The 17,987-nt window shown below is 48.4% G+C and overlaps 1 protein-coding gene across 1 annotated transcript; it reads right to left on the bottom strand.

The window, feature by feature from the left end:
- Positions 1–1,981: 1,981 nt before the first annotated feature.
- LOC130404983 (PDZ domain-containing protein 7-like) lies at positions 1,982–16,114 on the bottom strand. Its single transcript, XM_056609937.1, is given in 18 exon segments — positions 1,982–2,161; positions 5,592–5,692; positions 6,179–6,321; positions 6,463–6,640; positions 6,643–6,801; positions 7,287–7,355; positions 7,653–7,744; positions 7,819–7,910; positions 8,965–9,140; positions 9,640–9,795; positions 11,333–11,890; positions 12,292–12,352; positions 13,240–13,387; positions 13,958–14,137; positions 14,448–14,620; positions 15,481–15,620; positions 15,906–16,023; positions 16,025–16,114. Coding segments are annotated over 18 exon segments (2,814 nt in total).
- Positions 16,115–17,987: the final 1,873 nt, after the last annotated feature.

Genomic DNA, 17,987 nt, shown 5'->3' with positions numbered 1-17,987 from the left:
TTTGATTTCCACGCATCACTCAATCTCCACCTCCTCCCTGGTTATTGTCGATATTCGTTATCTTAGCAATGCATTGCAATGATGGGTTTCAAAAGGGTTTCCTGCTGAAGTAAGGCCAGAAGCACTCCAATCGCAGGTATTTACTCAGCTTCTATTTCGTAAATTGGTCCAAACTATTTGGCCAAATTGTATCAACATTTTTCATGAACTGAATGCGTTTTCAAGTTCTTTCATAACAACCCTCCTTCACAATCATAACCATAACAGGTTATGGAATGTCATAACCTAAAAATGTCATCGTATTAGCAAAGGCATTCGCTTGTCATTGGTGTACTATTCTCTGTGGCCCACTGGGTTTGTCAGAATTGACATTTCATGGGACATCACCCTTTTGGCTGGAACAGGTTACATTTTGGCTACGGTATTCTGCTGCATACAAACAAACAAACAAACCAAGATATGCCACAAAAGGCCGCTTGTCAACAAGCACATATTCAACAACATCAGATGAACTGTCACCACTGTGTGCATCGATCTCATATCTTCCTCTACTCATACTCACATTACCGTCATCCTCGGTGTAAATATACGAGGCACTAAACCGTATAACAGAGTGACATTGTCTTCTATTAAGACATGTATCTATTGCTTATTTAGCCACTGTGACTAGACCAAAGCAAGTTTAACACTATTTTTTACTTGTGTTGTTGTCCGTTTCTTATTTGTCTGTGTCTTCTTTTTGTGTTTGGGTCTGTCATGTCGTCATTAATCCATAGAGTGTGTAGTCGCCTGTGTATATTTTTATGTGTAAATTTCTTGTACAAATGACTGTGTTTTTAATTAAAGAACAAATTGTATCACCTTAAAGTGGGTGCCGATGTCATCCTTGTCATCCATAAATATATATTTCTATAACATGAATCATAACACCCAAAATACAATCTCTTTAAGCCTTATCGGCACTCTATCACTTTACCAAAATTAAGCATTGCAACCTATGGCAATTGTAAGGCACTGGGCATTATAATAATGTTATCTAATGTACTAATGCCATGTACTCACAATGTGCCTAACTCTGCCGAAATTTGTTGTCCATGTTCAGTTTCCCAGCCCCGTGTCATCCCAAGATCAGTCACCAGGAAGCTGTCACCATTCCTCAAAAGAGGAGGATAGCTGCAGAAGCCAAGCTCACTCGCAAAAATCCGCAAAAAATAAATACAGACAGCATTTTGTTATACTTCATAATTCTCTCGCCAAGGCATTTTGACATCACTCGGGAGGGGTTAATCGGATATGAATCTATAAATCTCATAAAGCAGTCAGGAAGCGGGGGGGGGTATAGGGGTAATCTGTGTCAGACTGAATCTGATGGCCATGCTGAGACGTGCACTCTGCGCACGTGTCCTGAATTAAACCGCCGGTCACCTTAAAAACCCTGGGAAAAGCAGAGATAAGAGTGCATTGACTCATGGCTTTTCTTTTACTGTATTTTTGCTATTGAAGAAATTCAATATAAAAAAGCATTTCCTTCATTTTGTCCAAAAAATGTATGTCCTTTTTTATACTGGGTACAAAATAAACAAATCGTACAAAAGGGATATAAATACATTTGTATAGCACAACAACATGATAGTATATGATTATATTGTCTCATACCAGATATGATCTGAGGGCCACATGTTCTCTGCCAAACGTCTTCTGCTCCTCACTATCTTACAGGTCCACTCCCTTATAGAGACACACATCATATCCTTGCATCCATGACGACCGTTCCGCTTTCCTCCGCTGTGATTGGATCTCCTCTCTTGCCGCCACCTCTCGACCGGAGGGGGATCAGACGGTTCCGCTCCGATGGGTAGCAGGGTATTTAAAGTATGAGATCATGGTTCTGCTTAAGGCGTGAGGCACCGGGCTGTCCTTCACACCCGACCTGTGGTTCTGCTGCGAGGCTGGCAGGGCCGGCCCTCTCCCCGTGGAGGGTTCAGTCTGCAGGGCCCCCGGCCCCCCCGCCGGGCAGAGTCTTGTTCCTGGGGACCTTGACGACAAACACCATGGCGTTCCTTCCGTGGTGGCCGAAGGCGCGGCGGATGGCGTCCACGGCGTGCTGGTGAGTGACGCGCTGCAGCGACTCGCCGTCTACTGACACCAGCTCGTACCCAGCCTTCAGATAGAGGGACACACACACACACACACACACACCCACACACACACACACACACACACACACACACACACACACACACACATACACACACACACACACACACACACACACACACACACACACACACACACAGACAGAGACTCAGTCGTAGAGAGAGACACCCACATGCACAAACATTTAGACATAGACAGAGACAAACTCATAGAGAGAGACACATACAGACACATACACACAGATAGACATACACAGAGAGAGACACACTTGTAGAGAGAGACCCACGCACACACAGACATACACACATAGACATATACAGAGACACACTCATAGAGAGAGACACATACACATACAGACACATGCAGAGAAAAAAAAGTAATAAATAAAGTAATAAAAGTAATACTTTCACCTAAATATGGACTCTTTATGCCCATACTGCTCCTTGTCCCTGTGTCGCTCATTATTCAAGCCATGCGTCCCTCTTTCCAGAATTCCTCAAGAATCAGACCGGCTCTGATAAGTCTGCTGGGACTGCAGCCCAGCAGGAATCAGACATACGCTTGGGAGACTTGGGCTTCTCTGATCCCATGAATATCCCTACACCGAAGGCCATTACTAAAGCTCTGTATAACCCTCCTCATTCAGCACAAGGCAAGGTGGATGGAAGAAAATATACTCATGCACTGACACACATGCGCACTCGGGCATTCAGGCAAACTTTGTTCTTTGACTGCTTTCCAATTTGTGCATGTTGGACAGAATAATAACCCGGGGAAAAGTGGAAGAAAGGCTCTTTTGCTTAGGCTCTTATGCTCTAAGCCTTTGGCTTTTTGCTGCGACTATTGGATACAGGACGGCAACAGAACCTTTTAGAAAGCCAGTCACGTTAACCCAGGTCGACGATGGGACTCCTGATCTCTCACAAAGTTGACGAGAGCAGAGAGCTGGCGGTCCCCTTGGGACTCGACAGATTTAATCTTCAGATACTGGGTTTGAACCCATCTTTACATCCCCCCGGCCTGAGAGGTTCCTAAGCTGATTGTTTGGTACGTATGTGACCCCAGGCGTATCCAGGAAGCCTCCTGGATACGCGCTAGGTGGGTTAGTATCCTGGGGGAAGGACCAGCTGCAACCTGTCGTTTTGTCAGGGCCTTAAACGTACACAGACGGACACATACAAGGACACACACACAGAACACACACACACACACACAAACTCACGGAACACACACACACACCCATTGTCCTCCAAGATGAGGACAGAGTAATCGGCGTGATTGGAACCCTGAGGAGAGTAACTTCCTGTGATGTCATCAGGGCACAGAGAGGATGCACCTGCCTAACGGATACACCCTCAGTGAAGGTTAGCAACACCCTCAAAACACAGCCGCTGCCCATTGTCATGCACACTCCTTTGAATCCAAACCTCTCCCTTTCTATCATTGTTCGTGCAAACTCCTTCTTTCTTCCTGTGAACTGTATTTACCGTTCTCCATATGAAATCTATCAATCCCTCTCTGACCATCATGTGTCAGCGAATCAACAATACTTTATTGTTCCTTGCTAAAACACAGATCCAACCCACAACTTAACCCGACCTGACCTTATCCTTATCCAACCTCATTTTATAATCTAATATTTTCATAAGCATGGTTAAAGCAGGACACATGTGCATATGTAACATGCACATTTTAACTTACTGAACTTAAAAGTTAAAATGTGCATAGAAATAAATATCATGGGAGACAGAAAACGACCACATCCCTTTGTGAGAACGCCATCAAAAGATTTACATCCTTTTAACTAAAGTGGGGATTACACAGGGCTTTAGTTGTTTTTAAAAAGTAATTTTTGGTGAATTAAATAAATCAGGTCCTAATCTGCCACATCCTCTTTACAGCCCAGAGTGCTTCATTCATAACGCTTCCTGCTCTGTGGCCAATGGACGTCCTCGTCCAAAAATAATGTGATGAATAGAAACCTTGGCCACTGTATCACATCCATCAAAACACGTTCAACTGTTGTAGTGCCAGTACATGACACACACCATACACACACACACACACACACACACACACACACACACACACACACACACACACACACACACACACACACACACACACACACACCACACACACACACACACACACACACACACACACACGTGCACATGCACACACACACACACACACCTAAACACACATTTAAACACACACACACACACACACTTAGAGACAGACACACACACACACACCCACACACACAAACACACACACATACAGACACACACACACACACACACATTTAAACACACACACACACACACTTAGAGACAGACACACACACACACACACACACACACAGACGCACACAACAGACACACACACACTCACACAGACACACACACACCGGTATCTAACTGATAGTGTGCTGCTGCTGCTGCTACTGCTACTGCATGCCTGTGCGGAGACAGGATGTATGTTAACACTGGGGGTCTAGTGGCCTCATATCCTCCTGCACTCAAGGTGTGGGAGATAGCCCAGAGCCTGGCAGAACACAGACACCAGCTGGGCCGCGGGACCAGACGGGGAGGCCCTAGGTTAGACCGGGCAGCTAGCATGGCTCAGCCAACACACAGTGTCCTTGTTCCATGAGGGAGCTTCTTTGCTGTATTTTCTTTTGTTGCTTTTCAGTTATTCACTTACTTTCACTTACACTTATTTCACCTGAAGGAACATCTCTTGAACACAATCCTTGGAAGCCACTTCCCTGACTCGATAGTACAATGCTAGACTATAGTAGAGTATACCTTATGCTAATCAACTCCACAAAAAGAATGTGATTAATCTTGAGTTAAAATGAGTCATTTTAACTCAACCCTAGCCTAATGAGCCTAAGCCAAACATAATTGAACTTAACTGAACCTAATCCCCTAAGTACGGTTAAAGCAGTACAAATGGGTGCGTGTCCCATGCACACATGTGAACCTGAACCAATATCACCGACCCACCGTCAAATTACAGCAGAAGGAGACATATTACCAATACATTAGCTCCTCCAGAAACCATGTACCTCATCCAAAATGTACGAGTCCGTGGACACGCAAGGGTGCGCTCCCTCCCTCTCTCTTCCTCTCTTCCTCTTCCCCCCCACCCCCTCTCCTGTCCTCCAACTCTTCCCTCACACAACGCCTTCCAGGAGCAGGCAACCGTCCACGGGGATGACATGGTGCAGTCAAAACACTCTCTCTGCCCCGGTGTACCATCTGTCCTCCCGACTGTCTGGCGCTACTAAGAATACTCTTTTGTTCTGTTCCAGGATTGGACAGAACTAAAGTGTACTCTTGGAAAAGCTTCAGTCAGCCAGAGAGAGTCTCTGTGGCGGACTGGGTATCACTCGTCGAAGGGTTCCCGTCCTGCGGGCGTCTTACCTTCAGGAACTCGCTGGTGGAGGCCGCGCCCCCGGGGAAGATCTTCTCGATCTTCACCACGGGCTGCACTCTGGACTCGATGCCTCCAGAGATGCTGATGCCTATAAAACATGAAGAGTTAGATGAACCTCTAGGGAGACAGAAGCACACACACACAGACAGATACACAGATAGGTAGGGAGGTAGGCAGGTCTGTAGATTGGTTGTTTGGTAAGTACGTATCTACACGGTTGTTTGATGTACTGGATTTTTTTTTTACTCCTCTTTTTAATGATTTACTGACCTCTATTGGTGAGATATCAAACACATGAAATACAACATTGAAATTCCTCTCATGATATCAAAGGAGAGATCTTTGTGGGAGTGTATGATGAACGATGGTCATTTCCATGCAGAACTAAATAAATAAAACTCCTCCATGCTTCCATGCAATAACCCACAAATTATTCTTTGATATTACTAATCTCTCTCGGAGCTGGGAACATATTGCGAAAGATAACACTTTCCAAGCAGACACTTTGTGGTGAAGATTACGTATTTATCCGCCAGGGATGGAAACGCAAGTTTATAGCTGGCTGGTCTCTCACCCAAAGACGGTCTGATCTTAGAGATGGTCACCGTGGTAACGTCGTACTCCTCCGACAACCGCTTCGGGCTCCTCCTGCCCGTGTGTCCGTTCTGCGTCTCCCCGACGATCCGCTGTCCGTTCTCCAGTCCGACCACGGGGTCTCTTCTCTCAACGGGGGGAGGTGGGGGGCTACCACCACCACCACCACCACCACCGCCCGCAGGCACCCTCATGCTGACCTCCGTGTACGCCCCCTCCGCCTCCTCCTCCTCTTCGTCCGCCGCCGCCCCCGCTGGCCCCCACCTCCCCCGCCTCCCCCCCGCCAGGCTCTCCGGGCTGGCCTCCCGCCGGCCCCGCCCGCGGTGCCCCCCTCCCCCGTTCCTCACGGGCGACCTGCCCCGCTCCGGCGTGGCGGCGGGGGGTCGCTGCGCCGCGGGCTGAGGTTGGGGGAGGGGGTGCGGGAGCGGGCGCCGGGGGGGCCGTAGCCGTCCAGGGGGACGTCGAGCAGGGGGGTGAAGGCCCGGGAGGGGGGCAGCAGGCCGGCGCCGAGGCCCGCCTCGCGCAGCCGCTCCAGGTCCTCCACCAGCCGGCGGTCCCGCCCGCCGCCCTGAGCCGGCTGCAGGTGGAAGCCCCCCCGGTAGTCTGGGCACGCACACACACACACACACACACACACACGAATATATATATACACACAAACACACACACACGCGCACACACACACACACACACACACACACACACACACACACACACACACACACACACACACACACACACACAAATATATATACATATATATATATATACACACACACACCCACACAGACACAGACACACACACACACACGTATATATATATACACACACACACACACACACAAACACACACACACACACACACACACACACACACACACACACACACACACACACACACACACACACACACACACACACACACACACACACACACATAAATATACACACACACACACACACACACACACACACATACACACACACACATAATTATACACACGCATATATTTATACGCACACACATGTCTTGCCAGATGTATCATGTGATGGATGAGGTGTGGGTGTTCGGCCCCTAGAGAGGCTACCTGGGACGGGGGTGATGAGGTGCCGTCGTGGGGTCCCCCCGCGGGGCGAGCGCAGCGCTGGGGAACGCACTGAGAGACAACAGTGGGACACGCTGGGTGACAGAGGATTGGTCTACGCCGTACTTTGTAAGCTGTACAATAGGACCCCTCCAGTAGCTTGACCATTTCTCGTTTTACGGCTTTATTCATAATTTGACCACGGCTGCATTTTTTACATCTTAGTTTTGTTTTGTATCTTACCCTTTTTTTCGCAAGTATTTCACACTATAGGTCCAGAATGACCTTGAAATCACATTGAACGACGACCTTGAGGAAGCGACAGGGTGAAGGGTCAGAGGGCAGGCGATGATTGACAGTCCTGCTTACCGGAGCGACTCTTGAGGATCTCATAAGCTTCCAGCTCAAAGGGCATGACCATGCTGTCGAACTGGCCTCTCTCATTGGCCGGGATCAGCATCCTGCATGACATCCAATAGTCAGATCTACATGTGGACACATGTGAACGCCCACACAGCACCACAGGCCCTCTCACCTTATCTCCCTGAGCAGCAGCAGTTTCTCTGGCCTGTCCAGTATGGCCAGCAGGGGACGCACAAGCTCCTCAATCACATTGTCGGACAGAAACTGGAAAAAAAAAGAAGAAACTCAATGGTACACGAATGAGATGCATCAGCCTGTTTATTTTTTTCTATGACATTTCAAAGAACATAAAAATATCAACATGCATGTACATTAGTACATATAAAGAAATTAAATGCAGTTGTAATGTAGTTTACAAGTTCCCCTTTCCGTGCAGTGAACTAGGTCATTAAACCCACTAGTCTTGGGTGTCTAAGCAGCCAATTATCAGTGAGGACTCATTGTGCTTTAAGAGGCCCTGGTGCCTGATCACTCCTTCAGAGTGTGGGAGCAAGGAGCGGATTACCCAGTTTAGAGTGTCGGAGAGAGAGAGAGAGAAAGAGACGGCTGATATTTGACCCTAATCATAAATGACAGGGCAAATCTGTCCTTTGTCACCGCTGGTGGCTGTCACGTCCATCAGGAGGAGGGACTTGGACGGATACACCGAAGGGACAATGCTTTACATACGATCCCATCCAGACTGAGGGGTAATCCGACACACACACGCACACATGGCTTCAGACAGCTGCATAAGTGTGGTGAACGCGTGTGACTTAATCACAAAATCATTACTGCCCTTTGGTGGCCGTGATGTGTCGCTGGTCTGTCTGAGTGCCCGGATGAATGAGCGCTTGATGAAAGAATCATATCACGCACACACACGCACACACACACACACACACACACACACACACACACACACACACACACACACACACACACACACACACACACACACACACACACACACACACACACACACACACACACACGTTCTCCCACGCTTGTGCACACATACACAAACATACACATGCACACATCTAGACACACACACACGCATACATGCGAACCTGCTCAAATCCGCACAGCTACACAAACACACAACGCACACATGCATATACACACACATGTGTACAAACACACACAAACACACACACACACACACACACAGCACCAAAACACAAACACACACACACACACACGTATGCACTCGTACACAGGGAGAATGTCTGCAGAGTGAGCGTGTCACAGTGCATGTCAGCAGGTGCGTGCTCACCCTGCGACAGTGTCTGAGTACGGCGGTGACCTCGTCGGGGGCCAGCAGCCTGTGGGCCATGCCCTGCACCTGGCCCAGGGTGTCGGCCTGAACCTGGGGGCTGCTGCCCTCCTTCACCCCCGCACGGCTCTCCCTGGGGGAGGTCAGCAGCTGGAAGGGCCGGCCCCTGCTTTTCTCTATAGAATTAAGAAGTGTTACGTAAGTATTGGAGGGCCACACCTAATTGGCCATATATTGAAGTGTGTGGGTTGCAGGGTAAGGACGTTCCACTCGTTTTTCTCTAAAGAGTTTAGAGTTAAAAGTCAAGGTTTGGTTTTCTTTGGGTGCAACTCTGAATACCAGACACTTTTGTTCATTCATTTAAATTAATCTGGTAGAGCATAGGTTAGAAGTTTAACTCCTATTGGTTTCATAACATAACCAAATTGTGGGGTTTTGCGAAGCTCAGTTATTAGTGCTAAGGTAGGCTTTTTTTTTTTCAGAAGCACTTTTTGTCATCTTTGTTGAGATGCTGGTTGGATAGTTTCAAATCTTAGCTTGCTCCAGAGGGATTCTCCAGATTCCCTACCCCAGCTTCAACCCTGCTTCACCCCAGCTTCACCCCAGCTTCACCCATGCTTACGATGTATGCCCTTAGGGTATTGTTAGACTCTTGTGAGCGCTGTGGGTTCTCACCTCTGTCGGTGGGGCGCGAGGGCGACTTAGAGCGGCTCTTCTCCTTGCGGTCTCGTTTGAACAGCAGGTTGACGAAGGTCTTGGAGCGCTGCAGTGTGGACCCGCCTCCTGGGGTGCTCTTGTCCTTCTGCCGAGACTTCTTCTTCTGCTTGTCCTCTGATTTCAAATAAAATAGTTGTTTCAGTTTAGTGTTATAAAGTTGAACCATTGAAAAAAACGGATAAAGTTTTCTCTTTGGATGAGAGAACCAAAGAGGAAAACTTGTTGAAGGCCTTGATGAAGAAGTATGGCCGCAAATACAGATACGTGTCTGATCAAAAACACCATCAATCCCCAGTCCTCCAACCGGCTGTAGCTTTCTCCGGTTGTTCAAGCAACCGGCACGACGCAACAGGGCCGCTCATATACATCTGTGTGTTTACTGCTTGATGCGTGCTTTATGGATCGTGACGCCCCCCTCTCATCGCCATCACCGCGGTGACACCCTGTATGAGAACAGACCGTCGATTTCTCTTCCCGTCTGCTCCTCTTATTCACGGCGCTATATCTTGGGCGGCGGATGGTGGCGGGCTAATGCTGATGAATTGCTGCTTACAACGCCGCTGCCTGAACACACTGTGATGTATTAAAGGGCACAGCAGTTGTTGGGAGTGGAAGTGCCCGGGGGCCTATATAACAAACAGCCAATCAACCTTGGGGCCACACGCCTGGGGCTCTGCCACTTTCTGGGGCCCGCAGAGACGATAAATTGCATGAGCAACAGCTCATAACTTAGAGGACTTGATAGGGGACGGGATGGAATCCTGTCCGTTCCCGTTTAAATCGTCCCCACAGTGGTTACGGGGGAATGGAGTTTGGAAGGGAAACCATCCATCACTGCGCTTTGTGAACTCTGGGGTTCTTTGATGAATATGGAGCGAGCTTAATTCAGTTAACTGAATGTAGTGTTGTCGTTAACTTCTCCGGAGAGAGTGAGGGCAGAGAGAGAGAGGGGGTGAGGGTGAGGGAGAGAAAGAGGTTACAGGAGACAGGGAAAGAGAGAGATAGGGAGAGTGAGGCAACAGGGGAGAGGGTGAGGGAGAGAAATAAAGAGAGATGGTGCAGGAGAGATTGAGAGGGAGTGAGTGCGAGAGACAGCGAGTCAGAGCGAGAGAGAGAGAGAGAGAGAGAGAGAGAGAGAGAGAGAGAGAGAGAGAGAGAGAGAGAGAGAGAGAGAGAGAGAGAGAGAGAGAGAGAGAGAGAGAGAGAGAGAGCGAGCGAGAGAGAGGTAACTCTAAGGTCACTTGCTGGTCAATAGACGACCGTTAATTCTAAGCAGGATCTTTTGAGGTTATGAAGGCATATCGTATTACCGAGAGAATGGACCGACTGGAGCGACTGAATCAGCTCCAGACAGGAGAGGCTAACTAACCATCATACTGTGATTCTGGATTAGGTGGGATTTGATTCTCATCTTCGACCTCTGCCAGGGGTCTCAAAGGAAATGCTAGGATTCTAATTGATTGCTGTATGCTATCTGACTTATCCATCTATTTGAATTCTTGCTTGCATCCAAGGTTTAACCGAAACCTTTTCTTACCTAAACCGTGTTTAACCTAAATACCTGATACTTAAAACCCAAACTTAGAAATAACGCAGACTTTTGGAAAAGTTCTCGTGATTTTCCCAAAGTCAAAATGGCGTCCGGACCCACCCTTCTCCGTGACGTGACTCTGGGAGCGGCTGATTGGCTTCCGCGGCCGGCTCAGCGCCATCAGCACCGCCGTCTTGGCCGAACTAGTACTTTCATCTCTCCCTTCCTGCTCCCCCGAAGACAGCGTCCTGGACCTCGCCCGGCCGCCCCCGTCCCCTCGCCCCGGCGGGGGGCCCGCGCTCCCGTCCCGGGGCCTCTCCCCCTTCCCGTGGACCAGCGTGTCCCTCAGCAGCACCGTGGCCCCCACCGTGCGGCTGGTCTCTGTGGCGACCCACCCGCCCCCCGGCTGCGAGCCGTAGGGGGAGGGCGGCCGGCTGTGGGGGGGCGGGGCCTGCGGGTCGGTCTGCATGGAGGACTCGGCGGTGCGGGGGGTCCGGGGGGTCCGGGGGCGGTCCTCCGTGGAGATGGCCACGTCCACCATGTCGGAGCCGAACGGCGGCGGGAAGAGGACCTGGGAGAGGCCGCTGAGGGAGCTGACCGGGGTGCCCGACGACAGGGAAGAGGCCGAGGAGAAGGAGTCGGACCCCTGGGAGGAGGGCGCCGGGACCCCGTTGGACACTGGGGGGGGGGGGGGAGCGGGAACACAGAGGGAAGGAAGGAGATAAGTGTTAGAGTAAAAACTAAATGTAGTGTTAAACTGAGCCATTAATCCCACTGAAAATGTTCGATTGAATGACCATTACAAAGCGGTTGAGATTAAGGTCGAACCAAAAGGGGTTCCTGATGCAAAAATGTACTTTCTTCCAATCTCGATTTATTTTTATCTAGTTCTGTGAAGACTCAATCTTCATCCAACTCCAACTTCATTCAAAAACAGACATGGCACTTGAAAACCTATTGGCAAAATGTAATGTCAAGACTGGAGCTTTTCTTTTTAATATGTGGTTCAGACTACATCAGCTGTATATATTTGTATATATATATATGTATGTTTAATGTTAATCCGACATAGACCATACATTTGTTCAGCCAACTGTATTCGGCCACCATCTCTTTGTAGGCTGGGTACCTTCCAGCCTCCTGTTGAAACAATATAAATATCATTTTGTTAAAATATTGAAATATTTCTTAATCATTTTGAAATAATTCTGTCCTGAATATCCTATAAAGGGAGCTTTGCTTAGACCCTGAATAAGAAGGTGGTGTGGTTTCAGTACCAAATATGAATTTACGTTTTCAAAGGCTACTCCAACTGTAACAACATTTGGCACAGAAGAAGAGTGATGTTGGCTGGATGACCTTGGCTGACCCTTGCACAAAGACACTTAATGTAGCATCAAAGAGCTGATACTCCAGTCTCCCTCCAAGTCTCCTTCCAATGCTTCAGCACAGCAGGTACGGAGGTGTTGGGTGACCAAACCCCTTAAGGTCCTGAATGTGATTTTTAAACACAATGGCTTCATATGTAAGAATAAGGGGGGCATAAAATATGCTTTCTACTGAATAAAACCTGATCCCTGGCTGCCGCTGAATAATGAACGCTGTCCCTGGATGTTTTTCACACATGGAACCTGAGATCAGAGGTGTAAAATGAGCACACAGGAATGCCAGACCTAAGACTTTGTGCATGCACGCGCGCACTCACCCACACAAACACACATATGCAGACACACACACACACACACACACACAGAAACACACACACACACACACACACACACACACACACACACACACACACACACACACACACACACACACACACACACACACACACACACACACACATTAGAAATTCATGGGAAGGTAGCCAACTGTCTGTTTTTTTTTGGGCACCCTCAATTCAAAGAGCCTCTGTGTTGTTTAACACGCCGGGGCATTCATTATGTGTCAGGGCACTTAAAGAGACTCGGCAATGAAGTCATTATCGTTCATTATACCTATGGAAAGGTCTGAGGTGTACATACCCTGATGGTCAGCATCACATGGGTGTGGCTCTTCAACACCTCCACCGCGTTGCTATGGGTGATGTCTTCAAAGCTCACCCCATTGGCTGCGAGGATCTGGTCACCCATCTTGATGCCATGCAGCTCGGCCAGGCCCCCGGGGTCCAGTCTTGATGAAACATACAGTCAGTAAGGAAGTCAGTAAGAGGTTCATTTGAATATCCACAGCTTTGGCAAAACTTATTTAGAACAATTCTACTACTACGCCACCTCATGGACTAGAGTGGACAGCTGGCAATGATCAAGCATTTAAGAAAATGTGATAACTCTCTTAATGTAATGTAACAGACTAGCTTGCAGTTACATTCCTAACGCACTACTAATCTACCATCACTGATTCCGCTTCACTTTTTGCTACCACTGTCTGCTCATTAAGCCCCTGTGGCACTCCTTCATCCCTGTAGGGAGGGTACCCGCTTCTGTCTTCCTGGGGAGTATCCCATGCCCTTCAGAGGGGTTTAGGGTCTGGGGATGTTGTATAATGTGGCCTATAAAGCGTTCATAGACTGTACTGATTCAGGGCTATAGAAATGAAACAGTCTGGACTCTGGAGTCATACTTAAGACCAACGCGTCTGCACATTCAGCATGTCTCGCCAACATTTTCATTCTGCTGCATGGAACCACCGCCGTGACAACGAACGTAAGATGACATGAATCAGACAGGCTCTGGTCCCTACTTTGACACGTAGATGCCCAGGCCGAACTCCTTGCCCCCTCTGATGTTGAAGCCCAGGCAGTAGTCGTCAGAGGTGGTGTACAGGTGGATGATCCTGCGCAGCGCAGAGCAGTTGGAGCTGGTATCGGAGGGCGTGCGCCCACTCTCCTCCACCACCATTCTCCTGTGGATCAGGTCCACCCTGCGCACGCACACATACACACATACACCACACACACAAACACACACACACACATATAAACACGCTAAAGGACCACATGTACTACAACCTCGTCGACACGCCATTCGTATGTCACACTTTGACATGATTTATAGTGCAAAACGTATATGGAAACGTCATTAATGCGCCAGTAGGCGTCTTCATATAGAATGGCAGATTGCAGAAATGGGGGTTCAAACCAAGAACCTTTCAGCTGGAAGTCGAACCCCCCTAATACGCTATCAATGGCCATGAATATGCATCCAGGTTTCCTCCCTTCCTCAGGTCTCACCAGGTGGTCTTCTCCTTGGAGTAGCGGATGCCGGGCACCTTGCCCACCCTGCGGACCACCGTCCTCAGCCTGTGGTTCCCGGTCAGCACCTTCACAGCACTGCTCATGGTGATGCTCTCCAGGCTCACCCCGTTCACCTCCACCAGCTTGTCCCCCACACACAGCCCAGCCTGCTCTGCACACCGCACAACACCACAAGCTTCACTGTCTAACATTTCGGTTTCATATTAAGGTGTATTTACCATCATGCCATTTATCTCTTCGTCGCCATATAACCGTGAACTATGTACATCTTTTATGATTTTTCTTTTGCACACCGTCATTTTTAGCAGCAGGTATTGGAGTGAGCCATATTTCTCAATAAGTCAGGCTGGGAGTGGGAGAACCTAACCACAACTAGGCTGTCCTGCACCCCCAGCCTCAGCCCTGAAGCAGACGTATCGATACAGAGTGGTTGGTTTAACTTTGGCATTGATTCAACACTTTAGAAGACAGGATAGTTCAATATGATAATAAAATCTGATCAAATTTAGGGAGGGAGGGAAGGACAGACAGGCAGAGGGAAATACAGACTGACAAAGAGACAAATACAGAGGGGAAAAAGTGAGACAGAGGGACACACAGAGTGGCAGAGGATATCTAGAGGGAAACAGATGGAGACAGAGGCAGAGAAAGAGAAAGAGAGAGAGAGAGAGAGAGAGAGAGAGAGAGAGAGAGAGAGAGAGAGAGAGAGAGAGAGAGAGAGGGAGAGAGAGAGGGAAACAGAGTGACAGGGAGATAACTCAAGGAAGTCAGTTGGCGACAGAGGGTGCGAGAGAGAGAGAGAGAGGGAGAGAGAGAAAGAGAGAGAGAGAGAGAGAGAGAGAGAGAGAGAGAGAGAGAGAGAGAGAGAGAGAGAGAGAGAGAGAGAGAGAGAGACAGACAGACGAAGAGAGAGACAGACGGAGAGAGAGAGAGAAAGAGAGAGAAAGGGACAGAGAGAAAGGGAGAAAGAGAATATGAGAGACAGACACAGAGGAGGAGAAGTCTGCACACCTGCAGAGCTGTCGTCCTCCACTTTGCTGACGAATATCCCCAGCCCGTGTTCGGACCCCCCGCGGACGCTAAAGCCCAGACGGCCATCTGGACTCTTATCCACCGTCACTGTGTGGATGTCCTCACTGTCTTCCCCACCTACACACAAACACACACACACCCAAACACACACACATTGCATACAAAGCCATGATACACACAAACGATATTCCAAAAGTATAAAGCCAGGCCTTTGCTCTTTGTTTGTCCATAAAATGCTTTGGTTTTTATCAAGGTGCTAGAAAGTCCAAACCGTTCTTATTAGTGTTCATATTATTCTCCATGGTGGTATGATTTATGGGGTTAGTATTCCCGTTGATATTGATATGGTTGATGCATTATAATGGATGTAAACAGCGTGCTGAGGCTCGGTGCGTCCCCTACCGTCCACCGGGGTGTGGATGAGTATGACCCGCCCCATGGGCGAGGAGGACCCGTGCCGCCGCCGCCGCCGCTGCTTCTTCTTCTGCATGTAGCGCGTGGCGGTGTGGGACCCCCCCTGGCTGGCCGCCGCCCCACCCGTTGAGGGGGTGGGGCTGGTCCCCTCCAGCCGCCATCCCACTCCGGCCGTAGGGGGGAGCCGAGTGAGCCATGACGAGAGCCTGCCTCCCCGTCCCTTACTCATCCAGGCGCAGGGGCTTCGGTAAGGGGCTACGCTCGCTGGGTGTGGGAGCTGGCGCCTTGGGGGGTGCGCGTGGGCGGTGGTGGTGGTGGTATCGGTGATGGAGTCCTGTTATTGGTGGTGATGATGATGATGATGATGATGATGATGATGATGGCGGTGGTGGTCTTGGTCTTTTGACAGCGGTGGTGGATTAGGAACGGTGATGGTTAAGGCGGTGATGGTGGTATTGCTGTGGCGACCGGTAGCGGAGGTGGTGGTGGTGGTGTTCCGATGGGAGAAAGATGAAACCTCCAGTAATTGGTTGCTTGCGGTGAGGTACAGTATGTTATAGGTATAGCCTCCCCACACGCACACGACACTGGACTGGGGCAACGAGTATAGTGTGATTGTATCATCCCCGGTGCAAGAAGTAGACCTCAACAGAATTCTTCTTTAAAAGATAAACAAACCAAAAAGAAAAGTAGTCCATGGCTGAAGATTTGACTTTTGATCTCACCAGGATGAGGATTCCAGGATGAAAAATGCCAAGGAAAAAATATAGTCATTAAAAAAAATATATACAATCCCTATACTTCTCCTAGAGGCTTCCAAAGCCATACAAAGCGGTGAGGCATACGGGCGTATCGGTTCCTGTGATCCATCTGTAGGACTACATCCATGGTGTCTGATTCTCACTTATCTACATGCTGGCTTGGTTGATGGTATGAAGGGCGACCAAGAGTGCACGGTGCTTCCCCAAGGGACACATGCGTCGTCATGTGTAATGTAACTGATAGCCGTTGGGAGGCTACAGTATAGTGATACGAGGCTACAGCCTACAGCGTCAGTAGTTCGAGTCAAGGGCAATCACCTGGTAACAGGTAAATATACCACTATCCGTTTTACAACACTGGAATAACACAGAGCAGGCCAATACTTTGTTTGTGATTGTTTACAAAAAAAAAATAGGCCTGTGTATTAGGCTTACCCTGTTTCTTGGAATTTAACTGCACCTGTAATCAGCACCTCGGACAGCGCCCAATGAAACGCTAACGTTTGTTATGACCTTATTTCGACGCTTAACGGAAATAATTTACGTGACAAGATAATGGAACGAGGTGAATCATGTCTGATGATGAAACCGAAAGGGGAAACCCCCAAAACGTAACGAATGTTTTCACTCACTCGGCTCACCTTGATGTTTGTCAAGTTGGGTGTCAGAGTTCCAGAGTTATCTGACTGGAGTAGAATCAGCGGTCAGATAACTTTCCATATAGAAACATGTGTTGACTATATTCACATATCAAACGTGTAGGATCATAGCCTTATCCGAGATCATTAAGTGGCGATGTAGGCTACCTTGCTCTCGATAGAACTGCACACCCGCCTTACTGCCCTATGATTGGATAGCGAGAATGGATGCAGGCCAACTCATGTGTTATCTGGAAGGGTCGAAGCTTGGCTTAGAGGCAAGCGATCTAATTAAGAAATAAAAACAAGAACGTTGTTTAACTTTAATAAACTATGGCTCTACTAACACAGAGAACATTCAGTTTAGATATTCAAAACTATATGCGCTAGGGGGGGATGAAGTGTAAGCAGGAAATTAGGTTAAGATATTAGTCGATGCGTGTGATAAAGGGTCACTACGACCATTTCTGCTACTTCTCTTCTATTTCGCCCTGTCACTTCCTCTTAGCCTTTCACAGACCAGGCCTACACAATTTATAGTTCTCAATAACTTAAGTTGTATTGTTGCATCATATTTCTTACTTACTTTTTCTTATTGAATATATTCTCAATACTTTTGCGTGTATCATATTGCTTTGTCTTTTATGCATCAACCTCAAGGAGTCTTTAAT

This window comes from Gadus chalcogrammus, chromosome 15 (assembly GCF_026213295.1).
Source record: "Gadus chalcogrammus isolate NIFS_2021 chromosome 15, NIFS_Gcha_1.0, whole genome shotgun sequence".
NCBI lineage: Eukaryota > Metazoa > Chordata > Actinopteri > Gadiformes > Gadidae > Gadus > Gadus chalcogrammus.
The sequence above is the reverse complement of the archived record's forward strand: the minus strand, read 5'-3'. Positions and strand labels throughout refer to the sequence as shown.